The following is a 13,927-nucleotide window of genomic DNA, read 5'->3' as shown; positions in this document are numbered from 1 at the left end:
GAACTCTTTCTTCACATTACAGTCCGAAACGACCATGATCTTCGACATGGTTAACCACGATGTGTCCAGTCGTCTCCTCGAGGACACTGACAGCAAAAACAGAGCCGACGAAACCCGCCGATCCGAGTCCAAAGAAACCAGAAAGCGTTCGCTTCTGGCATCAATTATATATCCCATTCCTCCTTTTCATTTACGTTGGCCTACTGCTCGCTGCTTGGTTAATTCTTTGTCTCCTAAGCCGTGATAGGGTAGTACGTGCTCCCGATAGCGAGGAGTATTTCACGGTAAATTCGATCGACATTCAGAACTACATGGCTACTTTCAGCGATTGGTATCGGGCAGCGAATAGAAGAAGATATTGGAAAGGTGACGGGCTTGGCATATGATTCTCCTAATTTCAGCCGCTTGGGCTTCGCGTTCTTGCGTAAGCCTTATTCTCTCTCTACTGAGAAGATCCGACGTGCTACGGCAACCTAGATACAATGACTTCCTACATTTCTACCGGAGCCGTTATATTAGATTTGTGGATTCCTTGACAAGGAATTCAGCGGATGTATAACAAGCTAACAAATAGAAGTATAGTTCGGGACGGCGAATTGGCGGCGGGAAACGACTCCTGTATGGCACACGAAATCCTGTTCCTAGAGTAACCTAGGCTCAAATTTTTGCGCCCTAGTCAATAAAACTTCTACCACCTATATACACATTAAGTGCAGCTACTCCGCCAGAGCCAGTCCCTGGTTGGGATACCCTTCGATCGTCCACCCAGAGGTGTTATACTGTGCTGCCCACTCGTGTATCTTCCAAAAGTTACGACAGGTATGTTTGACAGCGAAGTTAGGGATCCAGGCGGTGCCATTATTTCGTGAGCCACCGGGACGGGGGATGTGTACCAATGGCGTTACGTCGCTGTGGCACATAATGCTCTACACAATTAGCAAGGTCGAAAAAGAAAGAGGAACGAGACGGCCTACCTGTCTGAGATAGTCGATGCAGTGATCTATCTATCTGTTAACCAGTCTGAGCAAAATATCAAAACGAAGAGGACGTACCCATATGCATCTCCGCATTGACGCCCTTGGTAAATGTTGACGTGTTATAGATCAACCGACGTAGCGAGTTCAGGCAGTGAAGCTGGTGGAATACTTCGAGTTGAATCAACGGCGTGCTATCTGTGTCAGATGAGGGCTCTGTTTTTTGTCCTAGTGCTTGGTACATGGTGTCATCGAGAGCGATAATACCGGCTGTTTATTAGCCTAAGAACAAGAAAAGAGGGTGGATAAAACCTACCATCCAATAGTTCAAACCACTTGATGTTATTTTCTGGCGTTGGAGGTCCCTCGTATTCGGTGACGGGGTGGTCTCTTGTGCCCATCCCACTCATTTCAAAGACAATATTCTCATATTCGATGGAACTTGCAACAGGGCCTGTGCTATCAGTCTGGGTGTCTATAAATCAGAAGAGTTGAAGCATACCAAACTCGAGGGCGTGTAAGCCCGGCCGGCAGATGTCTCTGTACATGAGATACCATGAAGCAGACACCCAGAAAACCGCTAGTAAGGCGTGAAGAGCGAGTCCGAAAGGAGATGAGAAGATTGTTCGATGAGGCGGAACTGGACTTTCGAGATCGCCGTCCTTGGCCTGCTCCAGCTGGTCATATCGGGTGCCTTTGCTGAGAAATCGAAACGCTTTCATGTCGAGCAGGACGCCATCTGAGTATGAATCCTCTGGAGAGGAAGTGAGCCATAATTTGGTGATAATCTACTACTTACTAATATATTACTGCGATACCGGTCTACTGCTATTACACTAGTCTAGTCATAAACGCCTCTCGAATTAGATTGCGTCTCCGTACTCCGAACTCCTAACTCCGTCTGCGTACTATCGAGATTATATCAATCAAGGTAACACTAATCTAAAGAAAAGCCTTGAGATAAGAGTTTAGGTGGACTATGCCCAGGCGCAGCACTAGCCCACTAGTAGTGATGCAGGTAAGACACTACCACTGCACAGTAATATATTCACTTTCTTACGCGGAAGATATGTATGTAGATAATTAACAATGAACACATAGTCATCCAACTAGACAGTCACACTCATTCTATTCAATCTATACCATATTTACTCGCCGTAATATATGCTTCGCATTGCTCGTACATATAACAAAAGTGTCGGGTTTCAATATGGATCTATGTAGCACCTCCAGTGCTAGTTAAATAAGAGCATTACATACATGTACATCCATAGATAGTGTACATTAGCTTGCATGTCTCGAGTGGCCTATCTCTGCTGGACATGGCAGGGTAACAGTGAACACACTATAAACAGGGGGCCAGAAAGCGGGGAATTCATTTTACACTATCCTTGGTGCGTAACTATACAATGTCCTTACGGAGTAGCGCATAAACAATGTTCTTGGTGATTACAAAAGCCCAAATAGTGGAGCGCAGGAGCGCTAGTACCCCGGTAATCACAGGAGAGTCCCGAAAGGCACTCCGTGATAGGCCTCTATATCTCGACAGGGAACTAAGAAGGAAGAAAAATGCGGAGGCTCTGTTTAGCGGCATCGGAAGCCGACGGTCGACCCACGATAGCCTCTTGGCAATGTTCGATACTAAATACAAGCTTATACTAGAAAGGTTGTATGCCCTGTACAAGTCGGCATTCCCCACGGCTCAAGTTCCCCCGCCTGCCTAAAATTGCTATCAATTCTAGGCAAAGTCCTCTCTTACTGTCTAGAATGACCCATTACTCTTATAATATACCTAATAGATCTAAAGAAGAGTTAGTTCCCACTGGCTGAGATTGTTGTTGCGGGCATAGAACTGGTTATGACATGATAACTCATACGGAGTAGGTTATTCTATAACCTTTTAGATATCTCCACTTGTCCAACTACATATTGATATTATATGCCGTGCAAGTATCTGTATATCCATGTCTTATCCACTAACCACGCGACCTTCCTCAAATGCCGGTCAAAAGCCATGGACTCCCACCCCTGCAAGGGCATTTATCCGATGTTTCCAGCTCGCAGGGATGCAACCACTAGCTTTAAATACCATACAGCTAACGTCAGGTACACTCTAACCACTTCCCGTAGGCAGCTACCTAACAAGAGACAAACTTGGTCTTGATAATGGTATTGGTGCTGTTTCGCTCGACGTGTTGCGCGAGAAGCATCATTTCGCAGTGCGCCGTGTGATTATACTTGCCAATATAATTATCCACAGGCTTGCCCCGCAACAAGGCCCGGTGCATCTTCCGCCAAGTGTACGTGCAGTGGAGCAAATGATATTCCCACGAAACAAATAGCTCATCATAATCGCCTCTCAGCACTGATTCATGCGGCGCCGGCGATCCGTCGGCATCCGTGAACCATTGCCATTCCTTCAAGCCAAGGAAGCTTTTTGTGAGATCGGCGTCGTAGCAGTCTGTTGGTAGCCAGGAGAAACTCATTGGGTCAAAATGGCAGCCTGCGGATTTGGCCTCGTCGCGTGAGGATCCACAGTGGGCAGTAGGAGAGGTTGACATCTTGTAAGGTGGAGGAGTGTAGAGTAGATTTGCAACAATGATGTTGAGAGACACTAGAACGACGATGATGATGAAAATAGCGGTTGGTTTGATCTTGGATGCTTTCTGGACCTTCTCTCTTGGGGAAGCCTTGAGAAGAGACTCGCCAAGTTCAAGGTTTGATTCCATATTAGGCATAATGCTGGAGAGAAATTGACAGCTCGTGGAGTTGATTCGTACAGTCAAATTGAGTGAGTGTATGATGAATGAATCACTCGTAGCATACCGCTAGTCTGATCCTGGGCGTGGTGGTATAGTAGCCTTGGGGGCCACGGATGTGCCCCGTGATAAGTATTTTACTCCAATCTGGTCTAGCGAGGGGGTTAGGATAAACAAATCTTGTTCTCAGACCTCCTCTTGGATATGACAGCCCGTAGGATTCCAATGCCTGTCTATACCAAGCCCGGTTTCGGGCGATGCGTGAGTCAGTAGTCGATATCTCAAGATATAAGTAGCTGCCTCTTCCCTCTCTGTGTTTGAAATAAGTCAAAGATCCAGCTCACTCCCGATCTGGAATAAATTCTTCAAAATGCGTTTCACTACTGTGCTGTCTAGCCTCTTCGTCCTCGCCACCCTTGGCCTGGCTGCTCCTATCGCTGAGCCTACTCCGGATGTCGTTGCTGTAAGTTTGCACACTCTCTATCGCATTATGTACTGGCCATTTAGACTAACCCCTGCTAGCGTGATGAGGTCGCTGCACGAGGAAGCCTGGGGTACTGTTATATTAAGCGTGGCACCGAAGGAACAGATGCGGCTGATCTTGTCTGGTATGAGACCTATCATAGTTTCTTGGTGGAACACACTGACAGTATTCTTTCCAGCTGAGCTTAAATCGAGGTCACCATAGCCCGTTAGTCTCTGGGTGGTCCTATCAATGACCAGAGGGTTGGACCCAATGTGATATGTGTGTTCAGGAGGATGCCCGAGCGGTGGGAAACTGATTAGACCAATCAAATCAAATGATCTAATTTTTGAAAAAGACACCGAAAACTGTGGTGGAATAGTATTATAGTGGGTGGCCATATATTCCAATTCAGGTCTAGTTGTTGTTGTCTGCACCAATAATGCAACAGGGTGGTAACGAGAACGAGCGCTATCTATATCCCTGCACTTTCGGACCTTTGCTTCTCACTATCTGGTGACCCCCGCAGCCGGAGAGGACATTTAATTTAACTGCATTTCATGTACGGATTCCCATTCTACAACTTCCTCGTATTTCTTCTCCACCATGTTACCTTCGAGAGATGACATAGCGAAGTTTATTGCCATCGTTCCAGAGGCCAGTGAAGGGGCCGCCCTTAGGTTGTTAGAGGTACGCCATTTTGATCACTTCCCTTTCCAACTATACTGACACATCTATTCAAGGAAGCGGAAAATATCGATGAAGCTATCAGTCGGTATTATGATGTTCAATATGAGACTACAGCTCCAAGTTTGCCTACTATGGATGCGGAGGCGGATATGCGGAACTGCCTCCCACCGTATGCACGTTCAGCAATAAGAGGGCTTACACATCATCACACTAATACATTTATCGAAGCTGCCAAAATCCGCTCTATAGATGAAGTGCGATATAGAGTCCTTCTATCTCTATCTTGATAGAATGCTAACGTTTGTCTGCTCTGATAGCAAGATATGAAGGCCACCCTACACGCCATTCAGCAGGCTTGTCGCATTTTCAATAGTGATGTTGAACCACAGCATACCTCGCAATCTATTAACTGTGACTGCGATGTCCACAAATACAAAGACAGAAAGTCTGCCCGGCTTGCTGTCCAGGAAATGTGGTCCAAAGCAGTCATGTATCCAGGTCAGCGCTGCCAATTTGATGATATCAGTTGCCTCGTGGGGACGGTCTAACCCTCTCTTTCTCGTCTGAGCAGGTGAATTAGCCTATCATGACAATCATTCGGTTCGCATCATGAAGAATCCATATAGCCGTGTGCCCTCGCCTTTTGCAATTACAACCCCCGGAAGTTACAGTACGGCGAAGCCTACTCTGTTCGGCTACAACCAGTATATTCAAAAGATTGTACGATTGAATGCAACCCTCAATGCTGAGGCACAGGCTTTTATTGATGCAATAGAGCCAACGTCTACCATATGGAATACCGAAAACCTAGAGACCTCTATACCAAATGAGGCCGACCCCACATATTCTTCGGATATCCAGCAACCAACTGAACAGCGGCTCACTCATCAAAATAATCCCTCAGGTCTCCTCACGGAAAGCTCCAAGCCATCGGCATTTGGTAGTTTGAAAAGGATGCTATCGAAGAAAACGACAGAGGAGAAGACAGTTATTCACACTAGGGGGTTACGCAAGGCCATCCTAGATGAAGAGCAAGGCAGATGGCCAAACCAAGAATGGCGACAGCTTGTAGCAACATATCAAGAAACAGTTGGAATAAGTCCAAATATTGCCGATCTTCGTGCCCGTCACCCAATTCAGTATTTCCACCTCCTCCGAGCAGGATATTTTGAGCCTATTCCACTGGCTTGGGCAAAATCAACGTCTAATCCTCTCAAATTGTCCATCGACCCATTAGGTGGGTGGAGAGGAGTCACGCCCGGCTGGAGAGGATACAAAGATCTCGCCGAGGAACGTCTATACTGGGTCATGAATAACGCAGAGGGCATTGTTGGGAGTAAGACGAAGCCCGATGTCATCTCTGCGATGAGCATGGCTCGATCTAGAATGGAATCCGCGGTTGAAACACGTACGGAATACTCCTCACGCGATGATATCTGCAAGGTTCAATCTATCTCCGAGACTTATTCGAAACAAGTCATGTCTCCTTGCAGATACTTTGGGGAGCCAGCAGTTCCTTTAGACGAGACTATGATTCTCTTAGAGGTCTCTAAGTCAATGAACTTTGCACCGCTTCGCCCGAATTATAAGGAGCATATCATTACAGGCTATTTTACCTCTAAGCAGCCAAAGAGCAAAGGTGAGTATATCCCCCTCCTACCAATCTACATCAGATCCTAACTTCAGGACATAGATATCGCCAGGACCATCATAAGTCGCTTTACTCAAGCCATGATCAATCACGACCACAATCCCCGAGGTTATCAAGTCGTCACATTCGCAGATCAAGCCCGCTATGTAGGCCACATCAACCACCAGAATTTGGAACAAACATGGTCAAAGATTAGATTCGGAGGAGATACTCGACTGATGTTAGGCTGGCAAAGAGCGAAGGAACTCCACTTCCAGAAACACTCGGGAACAGCAATTTACCATCCTATGTACGGGTGGCAAGCTGGTCCACAAACACCTATACTGAGGCTGCTTATCATACTCGACGGCGAAGCACCAGACATAAACGAATTCCTGCTCGATCTTCTTGGCTTAAGTTGGGTGTATGTCACGATATTCCTGATGGGTCCAGATAGGTGTCCAAACCACCATCGCCGTGCAAATGAGCTACAGAGAATCAGCAATGCCAATCCCCGTGTCTCATTCCTAGATGCTCAGGGAAATATACCGGAGCGCTTCATCACTCATGAACTGTTAAAGCGACATCTCCGACACGGTGTTTCGTTCTCTGATTTCGAGACGTTGGAGCAAGCGACGATGGATCTACCTTCATATATAGAATAAACTACACGTGTTCAGTCGAGTGGTCTGGGCTGTTCAATGGGTCTCGGGAAGATCAACCATCCAGGTCTAATTATGGTGTTTTGCCTTTTGCAACAAACTGCTGTGTTTTTAATACCTCCCACTCAAATTAAATTGGTCGCAATAGGTAAGCCCTTTTGTGCTACCGTCTTCAATCCAACAGCTTTGACTAAAGACCGAGAATACTGAAGATCGGTGATAGCCTATATATAGGAAACAAGCATTTAAGTGCTCATTTAAGTGCTGCTAGGCCATTAGAAGAGCTTACATAGTTTCTAGTTTCTATTCTTGAATATACCTACATAGTTTGAACCGCCTGTTTATAATTAAGCGGAAGCTCTAAGATACTCTGACCCCTCGTAAAACGGCAAGAAAATCGCACGGCCTACAATCTCCGAGAACATATATATAGAGCCGTATGACTTATACTTGCTTTGCCTGGAATTTAGTCACCGCCTCAGACCCAATTAACGGGGTACCCCTTGGGACTAGTGAAACTAGGAATGGTGGGTTCTCCAATCAGGATGAAACTAGCACCCTCCTATGTGGTGGAGCGGGAAAGTTGATTGTGACAAGTTTCGCCAGGTGCAGTAGCGCCGTCCATCGAGCGCGACATGTGAGAGACTTTGGCGCTGTGGCGGAGATCCCTAGATGTATGAATGTACTTCTAAGGTACTTGATAATATATGGGTGACTCCAGTCAGTACCAAGTACTCCTCATGTAATTGTGGAGAGAACTCAAGTGATCCAAGGTTCCACGTCCATCAAACCAGAGAAATCAGACAGGGGGCATTCTCACTCTCTCACTCTTTCTATGCCTCTCTCTCACTCTACTTCCTCCTCTTCTCTAGGATCGATGATTCCTAGTCCCTCCTAGTTCTTCTCTCTTAATTGACACCAATTTCCGTGGATTTCGGGATCGGAACCACTTTGTTTCACCCACCAAATTGCTGGAGCCGCTTCAGAGCTCTCTGCCCCACCACTCTACGGCCCGCTGTTTCTCCAGGTTCACCTCTTCTCATCTTTCTCTCCTTTCTTCTCTGGTTTTCTTTGCCTGACTAAAGGACGAGACGACAAGGTGAGTCCCAATCCAGTCCCGACCCGTGGTGATCCCGCATCCAAGGTTGACCCCGCTTCGGAGCGTCTTGGCTCATCCTCTCCATGCGGCCCAGCATCATCACCGGCAATTCCACTAACATGCTACGTTTTTAGGCTCTGGAATTGATATCGTGATACCGTGATACCGACCTGGCAGCACAACCCCTGATCTTCGCATCCTTCTCCGGTCTCTTGAGTCTAGACGCTGTACCTGTCATATCACCCCACCAGAGCTTGGTACGACCAAGGTCCCTTTACCTTCCTACTCCTCGCCTTGCATTCCCTGAGATCTTACCGACTTTCGAAACCCAATACAGTCGAGAGTTTTGAGCACCTTTCCGAGAAACCAATTCGAAGCGCAAACGAAAGTAAGCTTTATTTCCCGGTTTCCGTGCATTATCGTTGCGTTTGTTCCCCCGCGCTTGTACTTGTCGAGTTGTTCGAGCCTTCCGATCGATTGACCTCAAGTTCCATTGCCTTGCGTTCCCTGAATTGTGAATCGCCAAATTGTGCGCGATTCTCCGTTTACTGTTTTCAATCCCCGGTTCCCGATTCATTTACCCATGGACTGTGTTCGACCTTTTTTCCACTGGATCCCATGGATTTTTAAAGCTGACGATTCCCCAAAGGATACTCTTACCAAAGAAACCATTCTCGACATGGTTCAACCAAACCCTCCCGCGGGAGGATCCCGGAAGATCTCCTTCAATGTTTCAGACCAATATGAAATCCAAGATGTTATCGGCGAAGGCGCCTATGGTGTCGTCTGGTAAGTAGTACGAGGCTTTTTTTTTGTCGAGGCTCCTCTAACTCAATACAGCTCTGCCATTCATAAGCCCTCGGGCCAGAAGGTCGCCATCAAGAAGATCACGCCATTCGATCACTCCATGTTTTGCCTGCGTACACTGCGTGAGATGAAGTTGCTGAGATACTTTAACCACGAAAACATCATCTCCATCCTGGATATTCAACGGCCCCGTAACTACGAGGGATTCAATGAAGTTTACCTGATTCAAGTATGTCCAAGCTTGCCATCTGACAAGATGCGCATGTATGGGATATGCCCGGTTTACTAACAGCATGCAGGAACTGATGGAAACAGACATGCATCGGGTTATCCGCACACAAGACCTCTCAGACGACCACTGCCAATACTTTATCTACCAGACCCTGCGTGCACTCAAGGCCATGCACTCAGCCAACGTCCTCCACCGAGACTTAAAGCCCTCGAATCTTCTGCTTAATGCCAATTGCGACCTGAAAGTCTGCGACTTCGGTCTGGCTCGCTCGGCCGCCTCCACCGACGACAACTCCGGATTCATGACAGAATATGTGGCTACACGTTGGTACCGTGCACCGGAGATCATGTTGACGTTCAAGGAATACACCAAGGCTATTGATGTCTGGAGTGTTGGCTGCATATTGGCTGAGATGCTGAGCGGAAAGCCTCTCTTCCCTGGCAAAGATTGTACGATTCCATTTCTCCTTTCAAGCAGCAACCACGATAACTAACATGTCCATCTAGATCACCACCAGCTGACTCTTATCCTGGACGTCCTCGGCACACCCACGATGGAAGATTACTACGGCATCAAATCCCGCCGTGCCCGCGAATACATCCGCTCCCTCCCCTTTAAGAAGAAGATTCCCTTCCGCGCACTCTTCCCCAAGAGCAACGACACCGCTCTGGATCTGCTCGAGAAGCTGCTCGCTTTCAACCCGGCTAAGCGTATCACCGTCGAGGAAGCTCTGAAACACCCCTACCTCGAGCCGTACCATGATCCTGAAGATGAGCCCACTGCACCACCCATTCCCGATGGATTCTTCGATTTCGACAAGAACAAGGATGCTCTGAGTAAGGAGCAGTTGAAGCGTGAGTTTACCCTTTTGTGTCTGATTCTGGTCTTCTCTTGGTAAATTTACTAACCTCTCCCAGTCTTGATCTACGAGGAAATCATGCGGTAAATCTGACTTGACTATTTCAAACGATATTAGGTTGGCTAGGAGGATGTTGGATTCTATTCTATTCCGCACGCACATGACAGCGTGATTTGATACATGTTAGAGATAGCAGGGCAACTCGAAATGTGATTATAAGTGTTCAAGTAAAACAGTTGATTTGCACTGTAATACCCTGCACTGCACCTCTCCTACTTTATATACATGCCGTCCCAGTTCTACATCTAGTTATATACACCCATCCTACACAAAGTACATACTCACACCCACCCATATTCACCCCTCAAACTCCACTCATAAACTTCTCAATACCCTCCAGCACACCCTCAGGACTAGGCTTAGGCGCACAAACATGCGCCTCAAACCCAAACTTCTCACGCAGATGATCCCTCGTCGTCGGTCCAATAGTAGCAACAAAGACCTTCCCAGTTCCATTTCCAGCTCCGGAACCAGTCCCAGTTCCGGCAAAAGGCCCTAACCCAAGAACCCGTAACATAGCCTCACACCCCGTCGGCGAAAAAACCACCACCCAAACATCCCCAGACGACCTACCTACCACATCCGCAAAATCCCCTTCAAAAGACTCCATAACACCCGTCTCGTACACAACGAGCTCCTCAACTCCAACCCGCTTCTCAACCGGTAAGCTTTTATCCATTAGTGTCTTCGGGATGATATCCCTCCGCACTTCACCGACAAGAAATAAGAGTGCTGGTTTGTCTGTCGGGTAGAGGGAATCATAGTGTGAGAGGATGAAATGCGCGAGGTTCTCTCCGGTTCCTGTATCTGCGCCGTGGATGAGGGCGTCTGGGAGGTGTTTGTCGCGGAGGGTTGTGAGGGTTCGCGCCGTTGCTGGGCCGACAGTGTAGAGGATTAAGGGTGGGGAAGTTTGGATGTTGAAGGTTACTAGATTTGCCCAATGGGTTGCGTTAGTTTGGGATTGGGGTTGGTGTCTGATGTGTTGGCGGTTTGGGTATGTACCATCTTTTTCATCTTCGATCATCTGCGCGAAACCTTCGACTGCGCGCTGGCTGGTGAAGATTAGACCGCCGTATTTTCGGGGGGTTGAACCATTGTTGTTGAATGCGCCGGTGCTGAATTGGTCGCGGACTTGGGTGAGGTTGTTTTTAAGGAAGCGGTGTTCTAGGACTGGGATGAAGGTTGGGGTGTAGTTTTGTGCGGAGAAGAAGTCTTCGTAGCCATCATTGGGGGAGGATTTTGTTTTTAGGAGGAGAATGGGTGTTGAAGGCATTGTGGGTGGCTTGTTTGGGGTGTGAAGGTGAAGGTGAAGTCGAGGGTGAGGGTGAGAATTGGAGGTGGGATTGATATGGTGTTATCGAGTGCGGGGAGCTCTGGGGAATTGAGTTTTTGATATTGGGCCTTTTTAGGAGCATTGAAGGCAATGGGTTCTATAAAAGCTAGACAGGTCTACTGTATACATACTATGTTCATGCACCACTCTCATCCACAAAGGAAATCGACTTTGGTCTAGGAAGGCTTATTTACACATTAAAAACACAAACTACTGATCGTCCAGCACGTGCAGGTACCGCTTGTCCTCCTGGCGCTCGCGCTCCGTGGAAGGAGGCAGATCGTAGTAAGAGGCACTACGGTAGCCCTGCAGGTAGTGGAAGGTCAAGTTGGCCAGGTCGGCGGTCTCCTCCATGCCGAGGTCCTTGAAGGTCTTGGCTGTCGGGTCGATGACCTGGTCGAGGAACTCGCGCTCCACCTCGTCGGCGGACAGAGTGTGCCACCATAGGGCCTTGTTGATGTAGTGGGCGAAGGGCTTGAGGAGAGCCTTGGGGACGTTGATGTGACGGCGCTTCTTGATGATTTCACGGTCGACCAACTCGGCGATCTCGGCGGTGGAGTAGTTCTTGGGGCCGTACAACTCGAAGGTTTGGCCGACGGTGCTGTCATCGTGCAGCATACGCTCCAGAGCGGAACCGACATCAATGGCCTAGATAGGGTTAGTTCAATGCAGCTTGTCCATCCTGGGGAAATAACTCACGTGAACGGGCCAGTAGCGCTCCTGCATGTGGTTGGAGGTGAAAATGTTGCCCATCTTGGCCAGCTTGTGGAGCAGGTTGTCCTCGAAACCGAACATTGGTGCGGGTCGCACGATTGTGGTCTCCGGGTAGATGTTGCGGACGATCTCCTCACCCCATGCCTATATGTCATCAGCACTCATTCTTGTATAGTTCCTGTAGATATGCTGACCTTGGTGGCGAAGTACTCGGAAGGCGAGTCACGGCGAGCGTTGTAGGAAGAAACGTGGATGAAGCGGTCGACATCGTACTTGGCAACAGCATCGGCGATACGCTCGACACCGTCGACGTGGACATCCTCGTAGGAGAAGTTCCTGGTATCGTCAGAAACCACTTATTCATGTATATCACACGCTATAACTCACTTGGTGGGATATTGACGACCGACAAGGTTGTAGACAACATCGGAGTGACGAACGCTCTCCTCAATGGATTGGGTGTTGCGCAGGTCGTATTCCTATACTGGAGTCAGGCACCCCCCCCTCGATTTAAATAAAATAGGTGGTAGTAAAGCTCCATACCATGAACACAACTCGGCCAAGATCACCAGTGACCTTCAAGTGTCTTTTAGCCATCTCCTCACGGTAGGGAACGACAACGGTGCATCCCTGGCGAGCTGCGGGCCGTTAGCGCATGATCCAATTGCAGTGCGGCAGACCCTCAACCTACCAAGCTTGTTGACAATGTAGCGACCGAGGAAACCAGTAGCACCAAATACGGTCGCGGTGTGACCTAGAATCGTGTGAGCATATCGGACCGAAGCGTAGCATCAAAATGGAAAGGCTTAGCTACCTCCAATGGAAGAACTATAGAAAGAGCGCGTCAGCAACCAAGGACAATGACCTTATCCATAGCACAATTGATCACTTACCGGCCACCTTGGACCTTCACGAGGGGCTTGCCAGTCCGGGTGATGCGGACATCCTGAAGGTTGCGCTGGAACTGAAGCTGAACCCGCGGGACTGGCACAAAGGGACGGGCCCCCAGGGCAGTGTTGATAGTGCGAGACTTCTGCATGGTCTCTGACTGAGTATATCTCTCGAGACCAGCGAATTGGAGCGGAGTGTTGCCAAGAAGGGCGTGGTGATGTGCGAGGGTCTTTCGCAGCGTTAAGTCGGAAGAACCGCACGGGACTATTGCGCTAGTCCCGATTCGGGAGTACGGACCACCACCTTAACAAATCACTTTCTCGTCTTTCTTTCTTTTTTGTTTAGACTCGGTTGATATGGTAACTTCTAGTTGTTCATTTGATTTTGAAGTTAGTTTACAAACTAAAATCTATGGCCTTGCTATATCTACAACCTCTGTAGGAGAAAATCACCGTTTGGATCTGACAACACCTGGACTGTGATTGGATGTTCCCAGTGGTTTATGTCTATCCAGTATCACTACGTTCTGTTCTTCTATACGCAATTAATCATAGCTAGTGAATTTGCTCTTGCTCCCTAACTTTCTTGGTAACTGTGCTTGTCCATTATTATTCATCGGTTCTCTTATATTAGGGTTGTTCTAGTCCAAAATGTATATCTCCAACCAGCTTCAGAAGACTGCTACGCGAAGAGCCAATTTAGAATAACAGGTTGAAAGCATAGGAATATCTGTTTACAGCATCCCAGATAGTAA

At 47.9% G+C, this 13,927-nt stretch overlaps 7 protein-coding genes across 7 annotated transcripts; 3 read left to right on the top strand and 4 right to left on the bottom strand.

The window, feature by feature from the left end:
• Positions 1-716: 716 nt before the first annotated feature.
• On the bottom strand, positions 717-1,696 carry N7537_007454 (oxidase ustYa family protein; the record flags this gene model as incomplete). Its single annotated transcript, XM_056898511.1, has 5 exons — positions 717-926; positions 975-1,000; positions 1,053-1,244; positions 1,291-1,449; positions 1,477-1,696. 5 exons carry the CDS (start codon positions 1,694-1,696, stop codon positions 717-719), a joined length of 807 nt encoding a protein of 268 aa, XP_056750587.1.
• Positions 1,697-3,112: 1,416 nt separating this feature from the next.
• On the bottom strand, positions 3,113-3,712 carry N7537_007453 (uncharacterized protein; the record flags this gene model as incomplete). The annotated part of the gene is made up of 1 exon (XM_056898510.1): positions 3,113-3,712. One exon carries the CDS (start codon positions 3,710-3,712, stop codon positions 3,113-3,115), a length of 600 nt encoding a protein of 199 aa, XP_056750586.1.
• Positions 3,713-4,103: 391 nt separating this feature from the next.
• N7537_007452 (uncharacterized protein) lies at positions 4,104-4,399 on the top strand (the record flags this gene model as incomplete). The annotated part of the gene is made up of 2 exons (XM_056898509.1): positions 4,104-4,196; positions 4,256-4,399. The coding sequence occupies 2 exons, from the start codon at positions 4,104-4,106 to the stop codon at positions 4,397-4,399; spliced, it is 237 nt and encodes a 78-aa protein (XP_056750585.1).
• Positions 4,400-4,802: 403 nt separating this feature from the next.
• Positions 4,803-6,566, top strand: N7537_007451 (uncharacterized protein; the record flags this gene model as incomplete). Its single annotated transcript, XM_056898508.1, has 4 exons — positions 4,803-4,886; positions 4,940-5,140; positions 5,204-5,384; positions 5,458-6,566. The coding sequence occupies 4 exons, from the start codon at positions 4,803-4,805 to the stop codon at positions 6,564-6,566; spliced, it is 1,575 nt and encodes a 524-aa protein (XP_056750584.1).
• A 2,369-nt stretch (positions 6,567-8,935) lies between these two features.
• N7537_007450 (mitogen-activated protein kinase) lies at positions 8,936-10,294 on the top strand. The gene is made up of 5 exons (XM_056898507.1): positions 8,936-9,066; positions 9,118-9,313; positions 9,384-9,765; positions 9,823-10,170; positions 10,234-10,294. The coding sequence occupies exons 1-5, from the start codon at positions 8,957-8,959 to the stop codon at positions 10,260-10,262; spliced, it is 1,065 nt and encodes a 354-aa protein (XP_056750583.1). The 5' UTR covers positions 8,936-8,956; the 3' UTR covers positions 10,263-10,294.
• A 245-nt stretch (positions 10,295-10,539) lies between these two features.
• On the bottom strand, positions 10,540-11,508 carry N7537_007449 (uroporphyrinogen-III synthase HEM4; the record flags this gene model as incomplete). Its single annotated transcript, XM_056898506.1, has 1 exon — positions 10,540-11,508. The coding sequence occupies one exon, from the start codon at positions 11,506-11,508 to the stop codon at positions 10,540-10,542; it is 969 nt and encodes a 322-aa protein (XP_056750582.1).
• Positions 11,509-11,778: 270 nt separating this feature from the next.
• N7537_007448 (complex I NDUFA9 subunit family protein) lies at positions 11,779-13,321 on the bottom strand (the record flags this gene model as incomplete). Its single annotated transcript, XM_056898505.1, has 8 exons — positions 11,779-12,216; positions 12,268-12,426; positions 12,477-12,618; positions 12,670-12,761; positions 12,826-12,920; positions 12,974-13,036; positions 13,097-13,110; positions 13,176-13,321. The coding sequence occupies 8 exons, from the start codon at positions 13,319-13,321 to the stop codon at positions 11,779-11,781; spliced, it is 1,149 nt and encodes a 382-aa protein (XP_056750581.1).
• Between the last annotated feature and the right edge of the window lie 606 nt (positions 13,322-13,927).

The sequence above is a fragment of the Penicillium hordei genome, assembly GCF_028827395.1.
Source record: "Penicillium hordei strain IBT 12815 chromosome Unknown utg000004l_segment0_segment0, whole genome shotgun sequence".
Classification (NCBI taxonomy): Eukaryota; Fungi; Ascomycota; class Eurotiomycetes; order Eurotiales; family Aspergillaceae; genus Penicillium; species Penicillium hordei.
This window is presented reverse-complemented; position numbering and strand designations above follow the sequence as displayed.

Coding starts and splice junctions, on each gene's coding strand:
- N7537_007450 (XM_056898507.1), top strand. CDS start 8,957: ATGGTTCAACCAAACCCTCCCGCGGGAGGATCCCGGAAGATCTCCTTC. Junction 9,766..9,822: donor TCTCTTCCCTGGCAAAGATT/GTACGATTCCAT, acceptor ATGTCCATCTAG/ATCACCACCAGCTGACTCTT. Junction 10,171..10,233: donor GAGTAAGGAGCAGTTGAAGC/GTGAGTTTACCC, acceptor AACCTCTCCCAG/TCTTGATCTACGAGGAAATC.